The sequence below is a fragment of the Prunus avium genome, chromosome 8 (genome assembly GCF_965620075.1).
Source record: "Prunus avium chromosome 8, drPruAviu1.hap1.1, whole genome shotgun sequence".
Classification (NCBI taxonomy): Eukaryota; Viridiplantae; Streptophyta; class Magnoliopsida; order Rosales; family Rosaceae; genus Prunus; species Prunus avium.
In genome coordinates this window covers 366,014-382,893 of record NC_142291.1, presented here as the reverse complement: position 1 = coordinate 382,893, position 16,880 = coordinate 366,014, and the positions used below count along the sequence as shown (strand labels likewise).

The 16,880-nt window shown below is 38.4% G+C and overlaps 3 protein-coding genes and 1 long non-coding RNA gene across 6 annotated transcripts; 2 read left to right on the top strand and 2 right to left on the bottom strand.

Annotated features, from left to right (window-relative positions):
- Positions 1-702: 702 nt before the first annotated feature.
- LOC110746020 (eukaryotic translation initiation factor SUI1 family protein) lies at positions 703-7,255 on the top strand. 3 transcript variants are annotated; one of them, XM_088245586.1, is made up of 9 exons: positions 703-924; positions 1,696-1,807; positions 2,712-2,902; positions 3,026-3,120; positions 3,208-3,636; positions 3,751-3,859; positions 4,839-5,484; positions 5,976-6,110; positions 6,920-7,255. In XM_088245586.1, exons 1-8 carry the CDS (start codon positions 790-792, stop codon positions 6,095-6,097), a joined length of 1,839 nt encoding a protein of 612 aa, XP_088101712.1. In that variant the 5' UTR covers positions 703-789; the 3' UTR covers positions 6,098-6,110; positions 6,920-7,255. The 3 variants fall into 3 exon arrangements, with proteins under 3 accessions (XP_088101712.1, XP_088101714.1, XP_088101713.1); XM_088245588.1 differs by having other exon boundaries at positions 6,909-7,255; XM_088245587.1 differs by having other exon boundaries at positions 6,830-7,255.
- Positions 7,256-7,481: 226 nt separating this feature from the next.
- Positions 7,482-8,580, bottom strand: LOC110755950 (putative carboxylesterase 18). Its single transcript, XM_021957277.2, has one exon. It carries the CDS (start codon positions 8,554-8,556, stop codon positions 7,543-7,545), a length of 1,014 nt encoding a protein of 337 aa, XP_021812969.2. The 5' UTR covers positions 8,557-8,580; the 3' UTR covers positions 7,482-7,542.
- A 2,897-nt stretch (positions 8,581-11,477) lies between these two features.
- On the top strand, positions 11,478-13,481 carry LOC110755930 (plant intracellular Ras-group-related LRR protein 1-like). Its single transcript, XM_021957257.2, has 3 exons — positions 11,478-12,272; positions 12,356-12,522; positions 12,674-13,481. Exons 1-3 carry the CDS (start codon positions 11,478-11,480, stop codon positions 13,305-13,307), a joined length of 1,596 nt encoding a protein of 531 aa, XP_021812949.2. The 3' UTR covers positions 13,308-13,481.
- On the bottom strand, positions 13,028-14,756 carry LOC148291066 (uncharacterized). Its single transcript, XR_015826330.1, has 2 exons — positions 14,615-14,756; positions 13,028-14,412 (listed from the first exon to the last, which is right to left on the bottom strand). It is a non-coding gene; the product is annotated as an uncharacterized LOC148291066 (long non-coding RNA).
- Between the last annotated feature and the right edge of the window lie 2,124 nt (positions 14,757-16,880).

Genomic DNA, 16,880 nt, shown 5'->3' with positions numbered 1-16,880 from the left:
ATACAAGAGAGGGCATAATACAATAATTGGATGAAAGTGAGATTGTTTATGATCACACATGGCTATTTATCTCACATTTACAACAATAGTTTAATTCCCCATTGCCCTTTACAAAGATTGGTTTTGTTTTTGGCTTAAAAGAAATGCTAATTTAGGGATTAGGTTAAGAAAGCTCAAGGTTTTCATTTCCTCTCAATCCACCTAACGAAATAAGCAATTTTAGGGATTAGTTTCAAATAAAATCACAAACCTAAGAATCACAGTATCACATTATACTGCTTGCACGACACAAATTTTGATAAGCAAGTTTGATGTTGAGTTAGCCCAACTACAATTGTGTGGCTAGCACAACCTTAGATGAGATTTTAACTCTTAATTGTTGAATCAAATTAGTTAGCCATTGAATCAAATTAGTTAGTTTGATCAAACAAAAGAGATAGGACCTCATTTAATGACCTTAAATAAAGCCCTCACTATGAAATGACTCGTACTTATTAGATAAGGCCTGTCCACGTTTTATACACAAACCCACATTTGGTTTTGAGTTTAACTCATATTAGGTGTTTGCCCAAATAGAGTTTGGGTATATTTTTGGGCCGGTGCAGTGATCGAATTATTGGGTGCATATAACAGCCCCTTACTATATGTTTTTAAGCCCAAGGGCTAACAGCACCGCCCTAGTAGTTCTTGCCCAGAACCTTCTACTCTGTCTAAACAGCGCAAACACAAAAAACATGCCTGAAATGTGAAGACGCACTCTCAGAAAGAAAGAAGAACTGAGAAACAAAGATGTTCAAGAAGGCAGTGGAAGCAAGGTCACACCAGAGACTGTCAGGGGCTGATAGGAAGAAGCTTAAGAGAAGCCTCAAAAACAAATTTCCCAGAGCTTCTGAGTCCGATATCGATTCTTTACTCCCTCCCAAGGTCGTCTTTCAATTCATGATTTTGTATGTTGTTTCTCCATTAATTGGGTAATGGGATTGCTTGGCATTTCTCATTTCGAAATGGGTTCAGTAGGTGTCTGGGTTTTTGTGCTTCCTCGAGTTTTAGTGCTGCCTTGATGTATATATCTTGTTACTTTCGAAAAATTTGAATACTTCCAATGATTGGTAAATGAATTTGGGGTTTGTTTTTTAAGCGTAGTTGAAAGCGGGGTTAAGGTTTTTGTTTAATCTTAAACACTTATGATGAGTTTGGATAATCTATTATTCCTGTTCGGATTAGTAGGATTTATTTATTTATCCCATGTAGTAGTGTAGCATTTTAAATAGGAGCCATTTTCCGTGTTTACCAGAATTTTAGTATTGGCCTAATCCTATTCTAGTTTTGGATTTTAAAATTTTCACTAAATGCACTTTGGTATGCATTTCGATTTTCAAAATTAGCCTAACCCTATTGTAGTTGTGGGTTTACTAGACTTCTTTTTCCATTGTTTTGGTTGTCATTTGTACTGGTGCCCTGAGTTCAAATTACTGCATTCTTACTAAAATTTTGCACCTAGTTATTGCGAATTGCAGTGAGTGATGGTACTAATAACCAGAATGCAATTATTCTTAAGTTAGTGAGTTGATAATGAAACATCCAGTACGAATTACAAAAGAAATAAGTGGGGGGAAGTTTTGATATTAGATTTATTTTGGATAAAATATTATTCAATATTGACAACTGCACATTTTTATGAAATTAATCTTCTAGGTGGAGATAGCAGTTGCAAAGTTTCAAAATCGAGTCCATGTATATGGTGTAGAGGGAGGCTTTCCTATCTTCTTTGATATTGATGGCCGTGGCACAGACATTTTTCCCACAGGTATCACGCCATCTTTTTCAAATATTCTTTCCTTAATGTGTAGTTTGGTTTCTAGCCTTAATATATTTTTCTAGTATGTGCCACACTTGACTAGGTAGTTCTTTTGAATGAGGTTGATGCTAGCATGACACCAAGAAGTATGAAGACGATAATTTTAACTTTCTGTTTGAGAGGAGTATGTGTATCAAAGACACTACTTTGATTGCTATGATAATTCTCGAAAGAGAGCCTAATCAAACAAATAATGTCTACTAATATATATATACAGTCCCCTTCTATTGAGGGACACCCTTTAGGTCCCCTACGAATTTTTTTTCAAAGATCCAAACCATCTATTTTTGAAGTCTACATTCATAGATCCTTCTTGCAACAAATTAGACAAATCGGAAACCGTTTTGACATCCAATTGTGTCTTACAAAATCAACGGTGCTTCAAGAAAGTACTAAAATTTCAATAACTCAAGTGAATGTTCAAATGATATCAGATTCAAGTGATTTTTTGTAGAGATGATCTTTTCTCGCTATAGTGTTGAGGCATGATCCTAAATTAATGTTAAGTGGATTTGTATCTTAAAAATCTTTATAACACACTGCACCTGCACACTACGGATAATTCAGAAAGGAAATAAATGAAAATTGCCAAGAAGTTTGGCCCCTAATTTGGTTTGGAATAAGAGTGACGCCAAACTATAAGTAAAGCAATTTAAATTATTTAATGATTTCTATAAAAGAATATACAAAGCTGAAGAGACATAGGACTTGGTTGTTCACTTCCTAATTTGGGTCAATAAAAAGTTGAAGAAGTCTCTCTGGTAGAATGTGGTCAATCATGCAAAATATGCTAGTCAGAGCATATGTGCAACATATTCACATTTTTCGTTTGCTTGATGGTTTTCCATTTCAGTTTATGCGCTCTGGAAGGTCCCTGATCTCTTGCCTTCTTTCATGCTGAAAGGGGGTGAGGTTTCTCGATATATCATTGGAGGGGCAGATTTGATGTTCCCGGGTATCAGCATACCTGCTGAAGGTCTACCTTCATTTATAGCAGGGGAAGTGTGGGCAGTAAAAGTTCCAGGAAATCCAGCTCCAATTGCTGTAAGGCTCTTTTTAATAAGTATATGCTAATGCATTTAGGATTACCAGGACAAACCTTCAGTTCATTTATTTATTTAAATTAAAATTAGGGCATATTCTTCTTATTTGTCAATTTCACTACAGGTGGGGACTACCACTATGAGCAGTACTGAAGCAGTAAAAGCTGGCTTACGAGGAAAGGCCTTAAAGATTATGCACTATTACCATGACTTACTTTGGTAAGTATCTGTGGAGAAACGGACTTAGAGATTGATCAATAATTGGAAATTTTGTATAATAACATTTTTTGTGGGATCTTTTTCCAGGGAATCAGTAGAGTGTCCTTATGTGCCAAATGCAGGCTTTTTTGAAGATGTTGTGTTTGAGGATCCTACCTTGTCATCATTGCAAGTTTCTGATTCATACTCTGGTGCAAATGATAGTTCAAATGATCAACAGAATGGCATCAGTGATAAGGAAAATGGGCAATCTGTTGATATTGCTGATGTGCTCTCTGAACCTAGTTCTGCTTCGGTGGCACAGACCAATTCTGGGAATGAGATTGCTGAAGAAATAGCTGCACATGTAGACGATCTGAAGGTAACAGATGATGGCTCTGCTGATCAGTCGATTGGGGAGGATCAGCATCCTCTTTCCACTGAGGATGTAGACACGCTTTTAGAAAAATGCCTTTTGCAAGCATTGCATACAACTGTTAAGGATAAAGACCTTCCCATGCCTGGAAGCACACTTTGGTATGATAAATATATTATATTTGTTCCACATGATCTCTCTCTCTCTCTCTCTCTCTCTTTGGTGTAAACATTTGATTTATAAAATTTCCTTCACTTGTTTTTTGTTTTCTGCAGGTCAAACCATGTTTTGCCTTGTAGGCCTTCTGGGATCACACTAGACATCAAGAAATCATCATACAAAAAATTATCGAAGTGGTTACAAGCTAAATCTTCTACGGGATTGGTGCGTACAGCTTTTCATTTTCTTCTCCTTGAAAGAGAACCCTTTTAGTGCTTTAACCTTGTCATTTTGGGAGCTCGTATCTTATTGGATATCCTCTAGTTTTCTTGATTTTGCAAGTCACTGAGTTCTAAACTTCTAAGTGGTCTTGTAGTAAGTGCACCAAGTGATAGTAATGAATAGGCTGCTGAATTGAGCTGTGAGTCTTACTCTTTAGCAAGCATGGACAAAGTTGTAACAGTACTTATTTACAGTTATAAATCTGTATTCTAGTAAATTTAAGGTTATGCTTTATTATATTCAGGGCATACATGAAGATTAAGTTTAAATGTTTTCAGAGGTATTCTTATGTGTCAAGTTAAATTGATTTTTGAGAGTTATGAGTGGCATTATTGGTCTCAGCTATGTTAATAGGATTGCTTTGGAACTTGGAAGAGAGACTAAAAAGATTTTATCCTAAGTTTCTACGAGCATTATGAAAAAGAAGTATCAGTGAGCAAAAAAAATAAAATTGAAACAAACTCTAATTCCAAGATCAGTCATAAAGTCTTCCTTTATTGGTTTCAGCAGTGTATTTCTTCGTTTGATGACTTGTCTTTCAATTTTTTTGTCTTTAGTTTTCAATTCTGCTGATAAAAAAAGAAGGCATGATTTTCTTCATTTTAGTTTAGTGATCTATAACTGGAGAATAGTGGTTCATGGGCACCTTTTCTGTGAATTTATGCGTAGATGGCAAGTTGTGTTTTGGTAGCAGTACTGAGTTGTGACTTTTGAGTCTTGTTGATATTTATGCTTAGCTTGTTAAGAAATCTCTGGTATGTTCTGAAAGGGGGTGATAACCTTGATTAAGTAGAGAAGTTTAACATAGACAGGTGATTGAATTTTGATGTTCTTGTAACCATTATGCCTTTTTACAGTTAAGTTTTTTAGATGAATCTTTATTCTTGTTGCTCATGCTATGTTGGCTTCAAAACATGCGCAGATTACAGTGAAAGAAGATAAATATAAAAAGGAGTCCATATTATTATCCGTTAACCGCAAGCATCCAGATTACTCATCTTTCAAGCCAGAGAAACGGCAAGTGGAGAAAACTGTTCAAACTGGTGTTCCTGCTGTCAGTGAAAGTCGGTCACTCAAAATGCTTGAAGTGGTCGAGGTCTATAAACCAAGTGTACACGTAAATCCCATATTAGCTTCTGTAGGGACTGACACAGGAAAACTTTACAGTGCTTCAGAGGCCACTGATATTGTCTTTACATATGTTGAAAAAGAAAACTTGGTTAAGCAGACAGATAAATCCATTGTGGTTTTGGATCCAATATTATGTGATGCACTGTTCAAAGGAGCCATAAAAAAAGGTACAATGTACCCAACGGAAATTCATAAGAGGGATTTAGGAGCAGCATTTGTAAACCGGATGCAAGCCCATCACGTTGTGACGAGGGGAAGTGAGTCGGTTGTTCGTAAAGGTGGTTTGAAAACAATACAAATAATGACAGAAAGGCGGCAAGGTAATAAGAAAGTAACCAAATTGTCAGGACTGGAAACTTTTTTGGTGGACCCTGAAGCTTTGGCATCAGAGCTACAGAAGAAGTTTGCTTGCAGCACAACAGTGGCTGAACTACCAGGTGCAGTGCTTTGTTTTCCCTGAATGAATGTCTGTTGGGTCGTAACTTTTTCTCTTCATGACTCAGAATGTTTATGTAGCCATTTATTAGAAAAATTTATGTCTGTGTGGAAAGTTTTCAGTCGATGATATTACATTTCTGCCTTTCTAATTGTCTTTTGTTGATGATAAGCAGAGGTGATTATTTTTTGTTTTTCTATATTTGAAAACATGATGGTCCTGTGTTCCCCATACCAAGTAATAGTATGTGGTTCTCTCTCTTTTTTTTCTTTTTTTCTTTTGTTTTTTGGGTGGTGGGGGGTTCGAATATTATTGCTCCTATTAGTCATGTAAATGTTGTTTCTTCTTGTTTATTGTATGATGATACAATTTCTCCGATGGTACGAAATGCATCTTGCAAGTTTGGTTGTCTGGGAATAGTACTTATTGTGGCTTCTTGAGGATCCCTTCCTAGGTTTTCTTATGAACATGCATTTATATTTCTCTTTTCAGGTAAGAAAGGGCATGAAGTTGTGGTTCAAGGTGGTGTGATTGATGATCTGGCAAAGCATATGATTGAACAATATGGGATCCCAAAGAGATTCATTGAGGTTCTTGATAAAACCAGGAGATGAGTGGTTGAGAAAGGTTGGTATGCTTGATTCTTCTTGATGGTAGTAAGAGCAACATAGGGTAAATTATTCTTATTAATTTGACTAGGACAAGTAGCCATATCATACTGTCTTATGACAGACATATTGGTGCTGGCCAGCTATCTATTATTCTAGGATTTCAATAAACTGATAGGTGCTTTGTCTCTCATTTATATTATTCTTACGGTAACTTTCTTTTAGGAATAGCTAATACGGAGATAACTACTATTACTTTAGGTGGGAAAAAAAAACTTCCCAGCACTACTACGTTCATGATGAACAATGTTAGTCCTGTTGTTAGATTGACATAAAAGGGAAAAACTTATGTTATGGTCCCAGATGTTTCCTTAGAAACTTTCGCTTTTTCAGCATTTATATCAACAATCATGTAATGACTTGTGTCCGAACAGTATTGAAGACCTATAATATCCTCGATACTATTTTTCCGGTAGTGTTAATACATTTGATTCAAAATTTCTGTCTAAGGTTTTCTCGAGATTGATATTTTGTCAATATGTCTATTGATAGATCCTGTTACTGTTGATATTTAACTTCCAACAAATAATACAGTTGATCTAATTTTTTTTATTTTGCATAAAATTTAGATAAGTTTGAAACCGGGGCTGGCCACTGCATTTTTGTGATTCATGGATGTGATTTATTATCCAATTTTCATTGAGTTGTAAATAGTTAATTCCTTTATGAAAATTGTAGGTGTTTTTTACCCCCGGAAAAGAACCCAAGAAACGTAAGATACATGTACTCAAGTATTGTTGGATGTGAAATATTACAGTTTTCTCTCAGGTCATATTGTGAAAAGAAGGTGATTTCAGATTGGAAGTGGTGGCGTTGTTGATTGTTGTGGAGGAAGCGAAGTGCACAACAGTAGTGCTTTGATACAACGAACCCATAGAATGAGAACCAGAGGGCTTAATTTATTTATTGAACTTGGATTTGGAAAGTGCGGAGCTGAATTTTCAATGCAATATCTGAGTTTTTTTTTTCTTTTGGGGGAAATTATGCAATATTTGTAGTTGAGGGTACATATTTTGAGCTTAATAATTATAGCGTTTCAACAGACCTATGGAGTTGTATATAATGTTTTGCACTAAAAAAGCTATAATATTTGCTAATTTCATATATCTCTCGTGTGTGTCGACATCCAGCATGCCTATCTTTTTCATCTATCAGACGATCTTTAGTTATAGCTATGTGTCTATCTTTTTCATCACGTGACGTGAGTGATTGAAAGGCTTTTACAAAACGCCCGTGAGATGAAAGGTTTTCTATGAGACAGCTCCTGTAATGGTAATCGGAATCTTTTCTTTAAATTATTTTTGACTAAAATTGCAAGAAAATCATTAACTAGCCGCCTAAACAGAACCACACTATTATTCATATATGATATCATCCTCCTGAATCATATACTATTTTATATTCTGTCTGCTTGCAATTTGCAATTGCACGAAATCTCTGACTTTGTTAAAAAAAACAGCACACTCTTCTAACTCCGGAAAAGCATAGAAAGTATGAATGGCGTTCGGATAATACACCAGCTCAGCTTCTTTCCCGCTTTTCTTCAACCCCTCGTAGTATCTCTTCTGCCACTCTTGCAGTGGATCAAATCCTCCCACGAACACAATCGTCGCTGGATAATCCGACCCCGATATATCCTCCGATTTGGGTCCGAACGCGTTCGCCGCCGGGTGATCCCGATCCGACCCCTCCGGCAAAAACGCCCTCCACATCCAGTCCGTCCGCTCCAAATTCACTACCGGCACTCCCACCAGCCTCCTTTCGGGTTCCGTCCGTTCCTCTCCTCCGAAAAACGGCTGGATCGACAAGATCCCAACAACCTTCAGATTCTGGAACACGTGTCCGCTACATCTGAGCGCCACGTGGTGCGCTATGTTTCCACCCGCGCTGTCTCCCGCGAGGAAGCATTGTTTGAGATTCGCGCCCTCAGAGTAGTGGCCGTCGTTCTCCATGAATTTCAAGACGTCGAATGCGTCGTCGTATTGGCACGGATACCGATGGTCCGGAGTGAGGCGGTAGTTGACGGAGACCACGACGGCGGGGAGTTCGCGAGCGAGCTTCTGGCAGAAGTCGTCGTAGGGTTTTGAGTTGGAGGCCATGAACGCAAACCCTCCGCCATGGAAGAAGACGATGACGGGAAGGGTGGTGGCGGATGCGGAGGCGGTGGGAGTGTAGAGGCGGAACCAGAGGTTGCGGGAAGAGTCGACGACGACATCAGAGCTTTTGAGGTTTTTGTGAGGTTTGGTTAGAGGAGGGGATTTGAAGTCTAGGAGGTTGATGAAACGACGGTTGAGAGTGCCGTTTGAGTGGCGAGAGGCGTCTACGGCGAAGGAAAAGGCGGACAGGAAGAGGCGGAGCCTCCATGAAAGATGTGGGGAGGCTAGCTGCTTTTGGTTTTGGTCCATTTCTTCTATATGTGTAGGCGTCTCCAGCTCTATTACTGAAGCAAAGCAATGAATGAATTATATATATATATATATATAGTAATTCCCCGGTGGCTAGGCCCGCCATCATTATGTTTTTAGATCAACTCAACTCTACGTGTGACAAATGCATTAACTAGTCGGTTGCAACTTGCAACTTTGTGTGTGACAATTTTTCTTTCTTTTCTTAACCCAAAAAAGAAAAAAAAAAAAAAGGCTTTTCTTTGCTCAAATAATAATGAAAGTAACAATTACCTAACACTAGAGAGAGGTCAACTTAAGCCCCATCAACATCAAGTGCGTTCGTCATCTTGCATTGAAAAGTATTTTAACAAGTCCTTATAAAAATTGTATTATACTAATAGTTTTTTTTTTTCAATATTAAAAGAGATCCCAAATTCCATAAGAAGTCAAAAATTTGAAGAGGAACTATATCTTTCATGACACACACTCGTATATCTAATTTTAAAATTATAAAATATCTCAAACACCATATCACATTTATATATTTACCCCAAATTGATGTCAACTTTAAATAACATGAACTTCAAAAAAGTGACAGAAATTTTTTATAGTAATGTTTAGAAACATTTTGTTATTTAGCAGTTTGAAGTCATTTTATACCTCTTGATAATTTTTTTTTTAAAGCCAAGCCAAGCTAGAGACTCACCCTTCGTTAACAAATTTGTTAAGGCAAAGTTGTGCACCTAAAACATATATAGAAAGAAAAGGGTTAATCATTTTATTAGTCTCTGAGCTTAGACTCGATTTGCATTTGAGTCCCTCAATTTCCAAAATTATTCCCGTTGTCCTTTAACTGCACTTTTGTTAGGACAAATGGTCCTTCAATCAATTTTGTTAACTTTTTCTGTTAAATGTAGGGGCAAAATGGTATTTTTGTATTAAATTGATTCAAATATGAATAAAAAATTTAAATTAAACTCTCTATCTCCTCCTCTATCCCGATTTCTACTCTCCCCAAACTTTATTATTATTATTATTTGGTTGGTTTTTTATTTGATTTTTTTAATTGTTATTTTAAAGATATGATTTTTTTTATTCATTTCTTTAGTTTTAATATAAAAATACCATTTTGCCCATGCATTTAACAAAAAAAGTGAACAAAATTGACGGCATGACTATTTGTCCTAACAAAAGTGAAGTTAAAGGACCAAGGGAATGATTTTGAAAATGAAGGGACTCAAATGCAAATCGGGTCTAAGTTTAGGGATTAATAAAACGATTAATCCGAAAGAAAAATACACCATTAATGTACTTGTGTATTTGGTTTGACATCCATACTTTTTATACTTTGGTTGGCTCAACGGACGCTATAATGTGATTGAGCTTGGTTGGTTGGTGGGTTCCTCTGCCATGCCATTGCCAACCCACCCATGTGCGCGCACATCCTTCATTATTTTCAATTCAACCAAAATAATTAACACAATTAAAAACCTACCCCAAATCCTTGTATCATTCCTGGTGATCTATCCTTCCTTCGTTTTCCCCCATCGCCTCAGCCATGATTTTGTCCTCAACACAAGCAGCTGCAACCACGACGTTCTTGCTGTCTTTCTCGGCATCTCTGTGGCTCCTCCTGTCCTACAACTACAACGACCACATCACAGCCCTCTTACTCCCAGTTCTGGGAGCGTTGATGGTACTAGCATTGCTTGTGATTGCGGCACGGGCGACCATGATGGCGTGGATCACAGTGCTTGTGCTGCTCACATTTGCCGGGAATCGTCGTCGGGTTTTGGTTCGACGCGGAAAGCTCATCACAGCTGATGTAGCAATCTACTTGTTCCGGGTGGTCATGAAAGAGAGAGGCCTCCTTGCCGTTGCTTTTGCAACGATTCTCAGTCTCGTGGCCATGCTTGGCTTCACAATTTGAAGACTACAACGCATGAATTTTTATTTTTTTATGAATTATTTTTAAATTGTATTTTTTCTCTATGCCGTTTACTGTGTTAAGTTTCAAGATAGCCTAAAAAAGATAATGCTTCCCTCATTCCCTCCTTGCCTACTAACGTGACTCAACCACATTATTTTTCACTTTAATTAATCTTAACAAGAGAGACACGTTTCCTCCTAATTATGAGTAAGAAGAAAAGCATTATCCGCCTCAAAATAAAATAATAAGAATGTCAAATCATGTAAGAGAAACTCGTCGGGATAGGTCTATCAAGACAAGGAATTCGTCGGGATAGGTCCATCTTGACAGAAGCTTCGTTCAGATAGGTCTAAAGTAGTGGTTGAGGCTGTATGAATTTTTAACAAGGATGCTCACGTGGTGCTGTCTCATGTCTAGATGGTTTCTTTACATAGGGGTGATTTGCCTGGATTGAGTTTATACAAGCTAAGCCTCAACTGGGCTGGAGTCCACTGTAGCCTTAACGTGGATCAGCCCTTGGACATGAGTCGATATGAGCAAAAGCCACGTGCAGTGCTACATTTGAAAGAAAACTGTCATAAACTGAAATTGTCTAAGTTGTGAATGAACTGAAATTGACTTTGATTAGATACGTGCAGCAGGTCAGTATCATCACACTAGACTACCCCACGATGAGATTTTCATTTTGGACACGTGTAATCTAATTTTATATTCATACTCTCTCCTCCCCACCCCACGATGAGGTTCTCAAATTCAAACCTGACCTCGTCAAGTCCGTCATTCATTCCGTTATCCACGCCCTCTAAAAACCAAATCCAAAACCGGACACACCTTCACAAACGAAACGACGTTAATCATCCCGTTTTCATTCTTCACAACTCTCAACTCTCTCATCCTCCTCACCACTCTCTCTTTCTCTCTGTTTCACAAACTCAATCAATCAATCTCTCTCTCTGTTTCTCAAACTCAATCAATCCACTCAACTTTCTCCTCCTCCGACACGACCCAAATGGATCCCAACCCGTCCAACTTCCCCATCCTCTCCTACGTCATGAACCGCCTCCCCTCATTGGGGACCAAGCACACCGCACCCACCACCCCCATCGCCTCTGAATTCCATTCCATCCACATCGACGCCCACCCACAACCACCATCCAAATTCTCCACCGATCCATCCTCCTCCTCCTTTCAAACCACGATCGTTGACCACATGCCTCACTTGACCGACCCCAAGGTCCTCGCCGCCATGACCCGGGCCATCTCCGACGTCTCCCAGACCCGCTCCGTTCTCAAAACCCTCGGCGACCGCCCCGACCACGAGGCCGTCGACGTTTCCAAGGCCAGGCTCGCCGCCGTTGATTCCGATTTGGCAAAGAAGCTAGAGGAGCTCGTTCTCTCGCCCCGCCCTGCTGACGTCGACCGACTCCAGTGGCGGGCCCACCTTGCGGAGAGAGAGCAGGAGTGCCGCGAGTCGGCGGAGAAGGAGAAGCAAGGTTACAAGGCGATTGTGCAGCTGGATGAGTTGCACTCCGCCTACGAGAAGCTTCTCAAGGACGCCGAGCAGAGGCTCGTCAAGATTTACGAGTCGGCCGAGGCCGGCGTCGTCGTCGAAGATGACAAGGTGGAGGAGGAGGGTTTGACCAGCGACCAAGTCCATGAGGAGGTGGTGGGGATTCTACAGGAGGCCTCCGGAACCGAGCTGGACAGGGTCAACCTCTCCGGTCGGCGGTTGCGGTTCTTGCCCGAGGCCTTTGGCCGGATTCGCGGTTTGCTTATGCTCGATCTTTCCAATAATGAACTCCAGGTTAGATTTCATTTCTTTTGGTTTGATTTGATTTAATTGACTTGTTAATATTGAATTAAGAAAAAAAAATCCATTTTGAACAGGTAATTCCTGATTCAATAGCTGGATTAGAGAAGCTTGAAGAGCTAAATTTGTCTTCGAATCTTCTGGAGACACTGCCAGACTCAATCGGGATGTTGCAGAATTTGAAGTTCCTGAGTGCCTGCGGGAACAAGCTAAGTGCCCTTCCTGACTCTATCTGTCAATGCAGGTAAATTCTAAAAAATTGTAAAGCTTGTATCTAGTTTTTCGTTAATTATTAGAATATAACAATAAGTAAGACTGAGTTGTGTGTGTGTGTGTGTGTAATTGCGAGTGAGAAATGGAATGATTAGTAGTTTGGTTTTGCGAAATGTGGTTAGGTCATTGGTGGAGTTGGATGTGAGCTTCAACGGCATCACATACTTGCCAACCAACATTGGTTTTGAGTTGGTCAATCTACAGAAGCTTTCTATCCAATTAAACAAAATACGTTCCCTTCCCACCTCTGTCTGTGAGTTGAGGTCCTTGCGCTACTTGGATGCTCACTTCAATGAGCTCCGCGGCCTTCCTCTAGCCTTTGGCCGGTTGACCGATCTTCAAATCCTCAATCTCGGCAGTAATTTTACCGATCTCACAGAGCTGCCCGACACTTTCGGTGATTTAACCAACCTCAAGGAACTTGACCTCAGCAACAATCAGATTCATGCTCTTCCAGATACTTTTGGCCGCCTGGACAATTTGACCAAACTTAATGTGGACGGGAACCCTCTTGTGCTTCCACCCCCGGACGTAGTTCAACAAGGTGTGGAAGCTGTCAAGGTTTTTATGGCCAAGAGATGGTTAGAGATACTGGTGGAAGAAGAAAGGAAGAGCATGCTTCAAGTACAAGAACGAGAAGAAACAGGATGGTTGACACGCAGCACTTCCTGGTTGAAGGATTATGTTTCTGGTGTGTCTGAATATATTGGATCTCCAAGAACTGCTAGAGACCCTATTCTTGACCAGCAGCTATGATTTCGTGCAACGGCTCTTTGCTGCACAAAATTTGTCTTGCTATTCCTTTCTGTTTCTTTTGTTCAGTTTCTTTTTACTTCTATTTCCTGTATCCATTCTACCTTGGGAGAGGTGGAAACCTTATAAAGTTTTGTTCTTTCAGTGAAATAGTTGTGAGATTTGAGGTTTGCTTCATGGTAATATGTAGAAAAGCTTGTGTCCTTTATAATTATGTAGTTTTAGTTGAACTTTCTATAGTGAGTGACATTCATTAAATTTGAATGCCACCAGTTGTAATGCATTTTCCCTTGCCATTGTAAGAAATACAACAATGTCGAATGCTTGTTATGCAAGATGCTTATGATGTCATCTAATAACCAAGTCATATTTTAAGTTTCTTGACTTCCTAGGTTGCTAATTTTATTGCATCTAATAACCCTATGTGGGATTCACCAGCAATGTTGAAACAACAGCAAACTCTGTCAAGCTTCAAACTAGTGAACCCGAATGAAATGGAGAGGGCTTTTTCTTGTTTTATCAATTTCTGTTTACCAATAACTTCACTTACAGCTCTTGAAAAAATGGGGCAGAGATACCTGCGTTTGATGCTATGGAAGAACTTCCATTGCCAGATGTGGAACTTTTTGATTTGGATGGCCCCTTTCACCGAACTATGCCACTACGCCGCCTGAGATCAATTTTCTGAACTCCAAGAGGCGGGTCTCCCCTGAGAGAGCAAGCTTGCTCCTTCCTTGTCGGCCAATCGTGGACTAGTTGATGATGATGGAAACAAGGTGAGGAAACTGTTTGGGTTGCCGGCAGAAGTTTTTCTTATATATCACTGACTTTACATGACCTGAAGAGGAAAATTCCTGTACAGGTTCCAGGTTTGGTTCCTCCTGTGATCCATGCTATTCCACTACCTGTAAAAATAAAATGAAATTACAATCACAATTTATAGTTCTTGAGCCTCTGACAGTTGACGTACGACACTGAAAGTGAAATGAATGAATGTTTCAGATATGGTAGCTAGCAGTCTCATTAAATCTGATGTGTTCTGTCGGAGCCGAATCATATGAAGAAGTTGCAATGAAGAAAGTCTTCTCCTCTTCCAATAGCCCCGACCCTGCAACCATTAACAAGAAAACAAGAAAACAAGAAATTAAATTAAATAGCTTGATATATTATTTGGATCATATCTTGCACAGTTGCACTTGCAGACTGATATTAGTAAACAATCTACCACAGAAAGAAGCCGGCACACCAAAAACAATCTACATCGATATACAAACATGTCAACTGTTGTTATTTTCAAGTTCCACGTGTACCAGTAATTCTGGTGCAAATGGCTTCTTCAATCAAAGTTGATGTAGTTGTACTTGTAGCCAAACAACAAAAGAAAGCATGCATATGCAACACAACATCCATTGTTGTCGACAGCAACAACAAAATAATAACAACACAAACTATGGATGCTGCTAGGTAGTAAATACAATATTATCTTATTTTTAACTAAATAAATATGCCGTTTTGTCAAACATGGGTTTGGACTAAAACTGTCCAATCCGTCTCCCTCGGTTCTTCTCCTGTGCGAATATTTGGATATTATTATCGTGCGGACTCTATTTTTGTACAATAATAACGTTCGGATGTACGCATAAAAGAATTTATATTTGTATATGCGGACTTCATGTATTTTCTACTATCCCTCCCTATTTTCTTTCTTGTTTACAATGGCAATGCGTCATTGAAATTCAAACCTAATACCACTGATTTATAAGCCAATACAATATTCCATTGAGTTAAACCTGTCGGCAAACCGGCACAACACTGTTATTAACTTCTTTTTAAGAAATTAGAAGCTAATTAAATGAACTTTGTTGTAAATCTTCTTCAAAGCTGAGATTGTGCGCTATGTCCCACCCATCCATTTCATCCTACATAATATGTACTTGGGGAATTGGGACATGTATACGTGTATGTAGAGGGGACACGTTAAATTAGGCCTTTATAGAGGGCTACATCCTTCGCCCAAATAACAACTTTTTGGTATTAATGATATTCTTGTGATTAAATTAGTCATTATTTTCTTTGAATTTTTTTTTATTAAAAAAAATTAGTCACTGTATTCTTGTTTCTTTAATGGTAAACTTTAAATTCCCAGTGATATATGCTCATGAATATTGGAACTTTTCAGTGCTGGGAAACAACAATAATCCTGTGATTGGTCTTGAGTAAAGTCTGATGCTTTATGTCATAGACTCATAGTCACTATAAATAAATAAATAAATAAATAAATAAATAAATAAATTGTATATATGGATGGACGATGATTTATACAAGAATTGAAAAATATTTAGAATGAATGGCCTAGATGTGCATTCTATCATTGTCTGGGAGTCGAACACAGAACTTCAAGTATAAGGATAAATGATCTTAATCACTTGAGCTACAAGTTTCTTGCAAAGAAACCGACAATTATAAGAAGAAAGAATCAGTACTGTACACCAATCGCATCGAAGCCAATTATTTTGTATCAAGTGGCTGTAATGTCAATAAGTGCAAGTGGCGTGGATGTCATGGGATGGGTGAGAGAGGAAGATAAAAAGGAGGAAAAGAATTGAATGGCCAGAAACGTGATAGAGTCCTAAACACGTAGGATATTCCTTGAAATATCCTATGGTATTTTGCCCTTTCGGTTTTGAGCCCCATATCCATATAATGGCTTATATGCTCACTTCCTCATCGATGCCCACTTCATCATCTCTTTATCATTTTGATGTAACTTTCCCAACTCCCATGTTCATACACTACCATCTCTTTCCATAGCCTCTGGTTTTCTTTTGTTTTTTTCCTTCACTTCGCCCTATTTTATTTTCATATATATATATATATATATATATATATATATATATATTTCCTTTTATTTTCTCTTTTTCTCTATTTTCATGGTCATTTATATGGACTGTTTGTTACTTGTTTTGTCTACAATTAGTTCAATCTTTAGGCAAAGTGATCACAAGATGAGCCTCTGCTGCCAACTGTCTTTGCTTTAAGGTATCTGATGCCCAACAAGATACCTAGATAGTTCACTCAACTATACCATGCATGCCAACTAAATTAGTGGAATATTTTGGAAAGGTTAAAAAGTTGTGAAAAAAGCACTTATGTGAGTTATTATTCTCTTATGTCGAAGTTAATGTTAAGTTTAACTTTGATGCTAACGGGATCTAGTCCAACGAAAAAGGACTTTGACTTGTAAATCAAAAGTCTCAAGTTCGAATCCCCATGGTATTTTGATTGTGTGTGTGAGAAACCTCCCCTCTAATTTAGACCATCGCTTGTACTAAAAAAAAAATTATTTGATTTCATCCGGACATAGTTTAGGATGGACGTAAAAGTACAGAATTTAGGTTTAAACACACACCCGTCCACCATTTCCTAAGCTCATTCAACTGTAATATTATTTTTGTTTTAGAACATTTGAGGATTAATGAAAAATTTTAGACTTAAACATTCTCTTAGAAAAGAAATGATAGATGTATGACTACCAACTGGAATATATCCGAAACCATGATAAAAGTAAAGCAACTT